Genomic DNA, 9,397 nt, shown 5'->3' with positions numbered 1-9,397 from the left:
TAAAAAATAAATTTTGAAATATATTATAATAAAATTGACTAATATAAAAAATGATTAATATTATTTCTACTTTTAATATCACACCAATCACTATAAAACATTTAAAAACCAATAAAATTAATAAAATTTCATTTCATAAACTAAAATTTAACTTTATATGTCATGATAGTAAATCAATTTTTTATTTATTTTCTGATAAAATATATTCAATATATTGATATAAAATAAAATTTTATAATTAAATTTTTAAATAATTTTATGTATATTATAAACCATTCTAAATGTTAAAAACAACTATCAGGTGGAAGGCATTGGGAAAGCCTAAAAAGAAGGGGACAAAAGAAGGTATTGTCCATTCAGAAAATTGGATACATGTTTGGTCCAACATAATAATTAATCAAAAGTAAAAACATGTTATATCGGATTTATTATACTTAATTATATATCTGGATTTTAATTTGATTAAGTAATATACGGGGCAAGATTTTCCAGAATTGGGACCTAATATTCTTAGAAACTAGGGTTTAAAAAGATTGGGGGAAGTTTAAAAAAGACAATAAAACCTAGTGCCAACATTAATGATTTCGAGAAGGGGCGAACTCATGCCATGCATATATTTCAAACCCCTAAAAAACAGATGTAAAGTTGCGGTCATTTTCAAAACTCATGTTCCATATGATTTTGAATATGTATTTATTTTAGTTATGATTTTGCATATGTATATCTTTTAGGTGTAAGACTCAGGCGTTGCTGCCTGTGGTCATGTCCAGAGTGTAGACATGCAAGATTGCATGTCCACTCATGTTTATTTGATTTTTTTTTTATTGTGCCTTTGTTTTGAGTGCCTCTACTCATGTAACTGTGAACAACACCATTTCGGTAAGTTAGAGATCTAATGATGTGGTTTACTAAGAATGAAATTGTCTATTATTGTGGTTCAATGATTTGGCTCAATGTCAACTAAAATTCAAAAAAAGTGAGCAGAGTTCTTTGATTCTTTCAATCTTTTGACTGCATCAATCTTTGAAATAGTTTGAGATGAATTGATCAAGATTGTTTGATTATCTGGTTTATTTGAATCATTTGAATGACTTTCATGACAAGAATTGTGTATCTTCACATGACTAACGTTTGTAAAGTTTGTTGCATTGATGTAGCCAATGAAAACCAGGAATCATCGATGGACGTAGACCATGTCAATGCAACACATGATTGGTAGTGACCCACTGCAAGTGAAGGCATAGAGCGATTGATGCTCTGTTACGAGTCAACAACCATACTGAATTGGAATTAAAGTCTTCAATGGATGCCCATATTGTTTAGGAAGGGAATGCCATGTTTAAGATAGAAGCAGAGAATAATTTCAAGGGAATTAGTGGTCATATAGCATTCACAAAAAATGGGCTTCTTGAGGTTGATTCATATGACATCATCAATGCAATCCTCTGCTGCTACAATTTAAATTTCTTTTAACAGTCTTCTTGTATCTATTGATTTATTTAATTCAAGTTTTAGTAATTTCTCCAAAGTGTAGGGTTTTACATAGTACATTTATTGAAGCTGATAAAAGGAAAACATTTTCATGTGTCTATTTGGCTTTCTAATGGTGTTATTTTGTGCGGCTCACATCACTTTATACAGTCTTCTTATATTTGAATTTTTTTATGCCTAAACACCTACATCAAACCGTCCTCCTGGATTTTTCATCCTTGAACTCTTTCACTTCCTCATGAACACAGGCAGAAACGCAAGTTGGCAGAGAATCATGTAAGGAGATTCCGTACCTTATTTTAATAGTTTGAAATTTATTTATTCTCTCATTTATTCATTTTGGCTTTTGAGTTGCCATGGGAAACCTTAATAAAAAGGCCAGTTTAAGTGAATACAAAACATTCTTACTTTATTCAGGGCTTAAAGAAGATGCATTGCAATATTAAATTTTAATGAATGGTTTGTTATTCTCTGTTATAAATCATGCTACAAGTCTCATTGTTTTAAATCTGTTTCTGGGTAGGTTCAAAGGAATCTGTATCTATCGTAAATTTTGTCTTCTTTGTTCAGCCATATAAAACAAACTTCACAAAATATATGTGCTCTTTATTAACCACTGAAGGTGATTAATCACTAAAAGACATGCTTTACCATGAAAATTTGAAGTTACAATACCTTACAAATTCTTTTAAACCTAATCTACTAGTATAGAAGGTAAGATTTACTATGGGAAAAAAATCCCATTACAACAATATGTTCTAGTAGCAACCTACAGTACATATGCCACAGAAAGGAGGATGCTAACACACTAATATAGCCTTGAACCCTAAAGACTGATTCAAAATTGCTATAGAAATTAGGCCAGGGTGGGTGGTTTTAATTCTATCATTTTGGTGATGTTTTTAGCTGAATTCTGTCAGTTCTGGTATAAAACAATTGCATGGTAATTTTGTATAACAAATATTAAGCCAAGGATCCTTAATGAAGCATACGTTTTTGGAAATTTTGAAATACTGGATTTTCCATTTCCAAAGTATGATCATAATATAAGAGTAATTTTTTAATGTTTTTAAATCCATTTCATGTGTTTTATGCAAAACATCCCCTTATTCGGGAAGACAGTGTTCTTTGAAAATCAAGTAAATTTTCATTTTCAAATGGTGAATATATTTGGAGAGAATAAAAATTTAAATTATATTAACCTTCAAATTTTAAAACTATCCATGTATTATAAGCTTAGTGTTCTATTTCGGGTGCAATTGTCTGAAGAGAAAATGACAAGGGGCAACAGTTTGATCCAAACTGCAGAATTTGCTTGGAGTCAACTCCAATTTCTGTGTTGGGTGAAGTTGGTTTATTGGCAGAGGAGCATTTGATATTACCTTGTGCTTGCAGTGGTGGGTTTCTGATTATATGCGAGTTCTAATTTTTTTAATGCTGGACATATTAGAATATTTGGGAATTTTTGCATTGTCTCTCAACACAACTGTTGTTATTACACAGAAGATGGTTTGGAGAATGAAAGGGCTACCGTAGGAGCCTATGCTTCTGCTCACGATGGGCTATCGAAAAGGAAATAAATTCAAGCGTAAACGTATGCACAGATTATAGAGTTAAACTATCATTCCAAGCCATAATTTCTTAGGGATTTTGACTATATTCATTTCTGATTTACTCTACAGCTTTGTAATAGCGTGTCAAGCATTTTAACAAATGCATCAGAGAACCAAAAGGGAAATGAAAAAGTTTTACATACAAATGTCTAGGCATAAACTCAGAATTCATGTCAATAGTTTCATTAATATTAGTGCAGAAAAATATCAATTTTTCCTTTTAAAAAAAATATTAATTCACCCGAGTTAACAATTTCATGAGGAAGCGGGGAAAAAGAAGTTTGTAGCAGATGGAATGCTTACCTCTGAATTCTATGTGCCTACTTCTCAAATCAAAGACTCTTTCATTAGCTTCATTTCTACTATTGAGGATAAAGCAAAAGCTCTGCAGGAAAAAGTTGTGAATTAAGCGAGGGTTACCTGCATTTTGCGCCTTCCAGAGAGTTCTGTATAATTGGGCATTTTACTCTCTGGATAATTGGGCATTAATTTCAATTAATGTCAATTAATCCAAATTTAATGGAAATTTAAATCCCAACGCCTTTTGAGATCTTATCCTTATCGGATCGTACTTTTTTCTATTTAATGCTATAGATCAACTTTTCAAAACAATATACCTATTATATATATTTTCATTGATTTTTTTTTACACACAAAAAAAAATTCAACAGCAAGTACCAATTATATTAATGATAAATAATTTTATGTTAATTATTAAATCTCTTTAAATATGAAAACATTTGGCCAGCTTAAAAGTTCTAAAATCTTTAACTTTGATTAGACACGCATAAATTGTGAAATTCATCCGTTAGTATCCTGCGTGTCAGCAGGAACTAAAAAATATATACATAATATTGTGTTAACACAGACAGCTAGATTCTTACATGAATGTACAATTAATTTGTAATGCATGTGCCCATTTTGTTTTTAGTAGCCACACGTTGCGAGTGACGATGACCCACTAATTCTCAAGAGAGTGAAAAATGTCTACATTTGACGTGAAAACTGAAAGGTCAAATCCGACTTAACTTCCGTCGAGTCGTTTTGCTGTTTCAAGGTTGTCTTGGAATTACTGATAGAGCAAGGATCTGCATCGACCAACATTTGCACGGCTTCTCTCATGGACGGCCGCAAAGCTGGCAGTCTCTGAACGCAAAGCATTGCAACTTTCAGCACCTTTATCATGTCCTCCTCAAACGACATGGAAATCTTTGAATCGAGGACATCCACTGTAGATTCCTTGCTAGAAATCTTGCGAGTTAACCAGTATACAATATCTCTGTTCTCGCCATATTCTGGCTCGTTTGGGCGCTTTCCAGTTATGAGCTCCAGCAAAACCACACCAAAACTGTACACATCGCTTTTCTCTGTCACCTTCAGAGAGTACGCATATTCTGCAGAAAGAATACACAAAAGTTGCATAAAAAGAAAGCTTGAAAAGAATAACTTTCGAGGTCAGCTACTGCAAATTATGGTGAAAAATCTTGTACAGAATACCTTGGAAGCTCAAATTAGACAAATTAAATAGTTTATGAAATCCATGCAAAACGGATCTTTAAAGGTTAAAGCACTTCAAATCTGTAGCAGTTACAAAGAAAGTTCATGTAAAGGGACTTTTGGAAGAAACTGATTGCAACTTCTCAATACAGAGTCATTCCTCTTTAAATATGAGTAGGATCGTAAATACTAAAGATCTGTAAATAAGTCATTTAAGATTTGTTAAAGTCAAAGAATGCGACCAAGAAACACTTAAAATGAGGAATTCTGTGTACAATACATAACCCTTGAAGATCAAGTACTGCAACTTTGTACAACAACTATAATGAAAATACAGTGAAAAGGCCATTGGAAACAAGTATAAGGAAAACTATGAAAATCTTTGAAGGGCAAGCATTCCTTAAAAATCCTGACGTGGAGCTGAAATCTGTAAGAAATGGAAGAGAATGGAGGAGACAATGTTTACCAGGAGCAATGTAGCCATGAGTGCCTACGAAGCCTGTTCCAGAATCGGCTCCTTTTCTGCTAGCTTGGAGAACCTTCGAAACGCCAAAATCAGCAACCTTTGCTTCGTAAAAGTTGTCCAGCAAGATATTTGTAGACTTCACGTCTCTGTGAACAATTGCAGGGGAGCAATCCTGATGAAGGTACGCCAGTCCCCTGGCTGTTCCTAACGCAATCCTGTATCTCGCTGGCCAATCCAAAACATGACCTCCTCTTCCATCATCGCTGTGCAAAGCATCAAATAAGTTGCCCTGGGGCATGTACTCATAAACCAGAAGATTTGAGTGGCTGTTTGACAGGTAACAGTAAAGCTTCACAATATTCTTGTGTCGAATTGTTCCAAGGGTTTCGACCTCTGCCTTGGCCTGTCGATCTTCATGTTCTCTGAAGACATTCTGCTTATTATGATGACGATTGTCAAAATTGTTTGCATCCTCCTCCATTTTGCTGCTTGTCCACAAGTGCTTCACTGCTACGACTTCGTTGTTCGGTAGATCCACGCGATATACCGTGCCTGAAGCGCCTCTGCCGATTACATTCTGCTTCCGCAATAAAACCCCGGAGATCTCCTCTGCACTGAAACTCAAATTATGAAAAGCTTTGAAACTCCATGATGAATTTTCTGCCTTGGAGGCTGGCAGGTTGCGACGGTACCGGTGAAGAAGTATGAGCCCCATCACAAGTATGCACGTAGCTACACCGACGATGAAACCAGACGCAAATTTCGTTCTTTTCACTTCAAGCTTGTCATGAGAAACCGAACAGACTCTGAGAATACTGCGGATACTAGAAACTTCGGTACAGAGCCCTGGATTGCCTGCAAAGCTTTGGCTGTCTCCTACGCTGAGAAGCGAATGCGAAACCGGGCCGGTTAACCGATTATTGGAGAAATCAACCGAACTCAGCTTCAATAAACCAAGGCTCGCCGGGATCGAACCCGAGAGCTCATTGTTGGAAAGGTTCAGGGAGTTCAGGTTTTGAATAGATCCCAGCGTCTCCGGAATCGGACCTTTAAAGTGATTTCCGGCGAGGCTTATGACGGATAAAGAATTACAGAGACCTATTTCAACAGGGATTGAACCTTCCAGCATATTTTCCTGCAAATTCAAAACATCCAGCTGAGTTAAATTACCAATTTCCTTGGGTAAGGAACCAGTAAGTCGATTATTGTTGGCTTCAATCTTGAACAACTGCAACGCCATGCCAATCTCCGGTACCAGGCTGCCAGAGAATCTATTAGCGAAAATCGACAGCTGTGATAAATTCTTTGCATTTCTGATCTCAGAGCTAATTCCGCCTTCAAACTCATTAGAGCTCAGATCGAGAATTTTCACATGCGGCAGACCCCAAATACCATCAGGTACCTTGCCGCTTAGATTATTCTTATTGATTCTGAAGCGTATCAAACTTTTACAGTCCCTGCCGTAGGATTCCGGCAAGTTTCCGGTGAAAAAATTTTCAAGAGCAAGAAAGTACTGCATGTTGCCTCCTTTGCAGATGTCCTTTGGTAGCGTGCCATTGAGGCGATTTTCCGACACGTCCATTGTGTTGAATTTGGATAAACTGCCGAGCTTCGGCGGCAATGGGCCTGTAAGTCTATTCTGATAGAGAGACAAGCTTTGCAGGTACGGGATCTCGCCTATGCTTTCAGGAATTTGGCCTGAAAGATTGTTTCTGTCCAGCAAAAGGACCACCAGTTCTTTCATATTTCCAATCTCTTCCGGAATGCTGCCGGTGAGAATGTTCTGCGATGCATCAAAGTACTGCAGTAATGTGAGGTTGCCTATTTCTGGAGGAATACCGCCACTGAGGTCATTAAGGAAGAGGTAAAATTGGTAAAGTTCCTTCAGATTGCCAATCTCCTTTGGAATAGAACCTCTCAAATGGTTGTTGGAAAGATCCAGAAGGCCCAGATCTGTGAAATTGAAGATAAAAAGCGGGATTTCTCTTATCAAATTACAGTCGGCTAAGTAGAGCTCCCTGAGTTTCGTCAGATTCTTGAGCTTTAAAGGTATAGGTCCTGCAGTGAAATCATTTTCAGCAAGATTGAGTGATCTCAACTCAAACAAATTTCCCAAAGACTCAGGAAATTCTCCAGAGAATTCATTGGTGGTCAAATCAAGAACCTGCAAGGATTTCAGCGGAGTGAAATCCGGTAGACTCCCGGACAGAGAATTTGTCGTAAGGTTCAGGTAATGAAGTTTGCTGCAATTCTCCATCAATGGTAAACTACCATTCAGGTCAGTGAAGGGCAAATGAATCATCTCCAAGCTTTCTAAATTGCAAATTACGGCATCAAGAGAGCCCTTGAGAGATATGCCCTCGAAGGCGATTTCAATCACCATGCCTGTCTGACTGTTGCATGTTATTCCTTCCCAATTACAGGGAGCATCACTGGAGTCATTCCAATTGTTCAATACATTTTGGGGATCTTGGAACTTTTGCTTCATTTGAAGAAGAATCTGAGCCTCTTGGGGATGTGCTCGGACACCATCAATCAATGTGAAGCTCAATGAAAGAAAGCCTAAGATCCAAACCAGAAGAGTTTGCTCCATTCTTCTCTCTTTGCTTGAGAAATTTGTGAAGAGAGGACTGCAAGGCAGGTCCTGAATTTGAGCAGCTTATTAAAATTTCAAAGAAAAAGGAGAACAATCATTTGACCTGGTTGAAGACTTGGAAATGGGGAAAAATCAGATCATTTGAAGAACTGCTTCAACTAAAGTGTACTTCGACTAAAATTTACTGCCAGAGAGTATGGTCTCATTTATGTCAGAGGCCGTGTAAATCGAAGGTATGACAGGCGAACCGACCAAAGCCCGCATTAAACGTGATGTGTAGAAGTCGGTTTTATGCACCAGATTTGAAATGAGACTGTTTTACTTTCGGTAGGCGTTTTGCATTGACTAACGAGTTGAGTGACGTATTTGCTCCTGTTGATAGAGAGAGTGGACCATAGCAAGACGAGAATAACTGGCCTTTGTGGAAAGACGAACATGAAACGTCATAGCAAAGAATAATTTCGTATTTACATAATTTTTACTTTAGATCTAATATGATTCGTCACAGTTATTAATAACGATGGATAGGCCTTTTTAAGATTTAATTATACAATAATGTTTAAGATTACAATTTATAATTTAGTTGGGGTTGGTTTGATTGACAAGAGCTTTCTTGATAGTGTAAGGTTATGAGGTTCACTCTTCTCCTAGTTCATGTGGTATTGAAGGACATGTCACGCCAACACCATCTACAAGTCTATTTATACAAGAAAATCTGTAGTGCCAATGTTACCAATCATGTTAAATTCCATAGCAGTTGTAGGGTTCTTGATTGGCCACGGTTAAATTGGCTTCAAAACGGCACGAAAAGTCATTAACACAAAAATTGTCAAAATTTATAGATTGTTCATGAAATTTGTCAAAAATTATAGATCGTTGAACGCGATCAACAAAATTAGTTGCGGCTTTGATTTTTTGAAAATTTTCAAAATAATCAATAACATGAATTTTATAACCCCTTTTGAACCCAGTTTAACAGCATCCATACCTCATTCATGTAATCTTCAAAAAGATAAAGATTACATTTTATAATTTATTATAATTTGATAATAAATATTATTAAACAACTAAATTATAAATTATAACAGTAATATATTTTTTTCTATCAAATTATGTAATTTTCTCAACCTAATTAAGAGAACGAATAAAGCTTAAAAATAATATTTCTATGCTTTATTGTGGTGTAACATTTCAACTATTATTGCGTTTGCGATGAGCATACACAAACCGTTATTTTCAATTATGTCGAAATAATTTTGAAAGAAAGGCACTTTAGATTCATAATGATGCGTACGTTTACCTATATATTTTTTATTCCTAAAAGTAACATGGGAACATAATTTTGAAAAAAAAACCTGAACATGGTAACATAATTGTTTGGCATCTATTGGGGTAGAGAATTTACACTTCTTATGAATTTGGATTTCTTTATGATGAATGGGCGTGGTAAGACCCACGGTGAAAAACAAAGCATGCCTTCCTTTCTTTCCCCTGGCAAAGCACAACTCACAATACATTTATATATTGATTATATTAATATTCCCATTTTTCCACTTTATTCTATTTATATGTGAAAAGGGAAATAATAATGTTTAAATAAATTTAATTAAATAATAATTAATTTAATTTGATAAAATATACATAAAAAAAAATAAAAAAATAGATGATATATTTTAAATAGTGAATTAAATGGAAGGTAATTATTAATTTAATAATTGAAGAATAATATATTAT

The 9,397-nt window shown here is 35.3% G+C and overlaps 1 protein-coding gene across 1 annotated transcript; it reads right to left on the bottom strand.

Annotated features, from left to right (window-relative positions):
* Positions 1-3,860: 3,860 nt before the first annotated feature.
* Positions 3,861-8,037, bottom strand: LOC131044047 (receptor-like protein kinase 7). Its single transcript, XM_057977310.2, has 2 exons — positions 5,068-8,037; positions 3,861-4,498 (listed from the first exon to the last, which is right to left on the bottom strand). Exons 1-2 carry the CDS (start codon positions 7,658-7,660, stop codon positions 4,092-4,094), a joined length of 3,000 nt encoding a protein of 999 aa, XP_057833293.2. The 5' UTR covers positions 7,661-8,037; the 3' UTR covers positions 3,861-4,091.
* Positions 8,038-9,397: the final 1,360 nt, after the last annotated feature.

The sequence above is a fragment of the Cryptomeria japonica genome, chromosome 3, assembly GCF_030272615.1.
Source record: "Cryptomeria japonica chromosome 3, Sugi_1.0, whole genome shotgun sequence".
Classification (NCBI taxonomy): domain Eukaryota; kingdom Viridiplantae; phylum Streptophyta; class Pinopsida; order Cupressales; family Cupressaceae; genus Cryptomeria; species Cryptomeria japonica.
This window is presented reverse-complemented; position numbering and strand designations above follow the sequence as displayed.

Coding starts and splice junctions, on each gene's coding strand:
- LOC131044047 (XM_057977310.2), bottom strand. CDS start 7,660: ATGGAGCAAACTCTTCTGGTTTGGATCTTAGGCTTTCTTTCATTGAGC. Junction 4,499..5,067: donor TCATGGCTACATTGCTCCTG/GTAAACATTGTC, acceptor TTCTTTCTGCAG/AATATGCGTACTCTCTGAAG.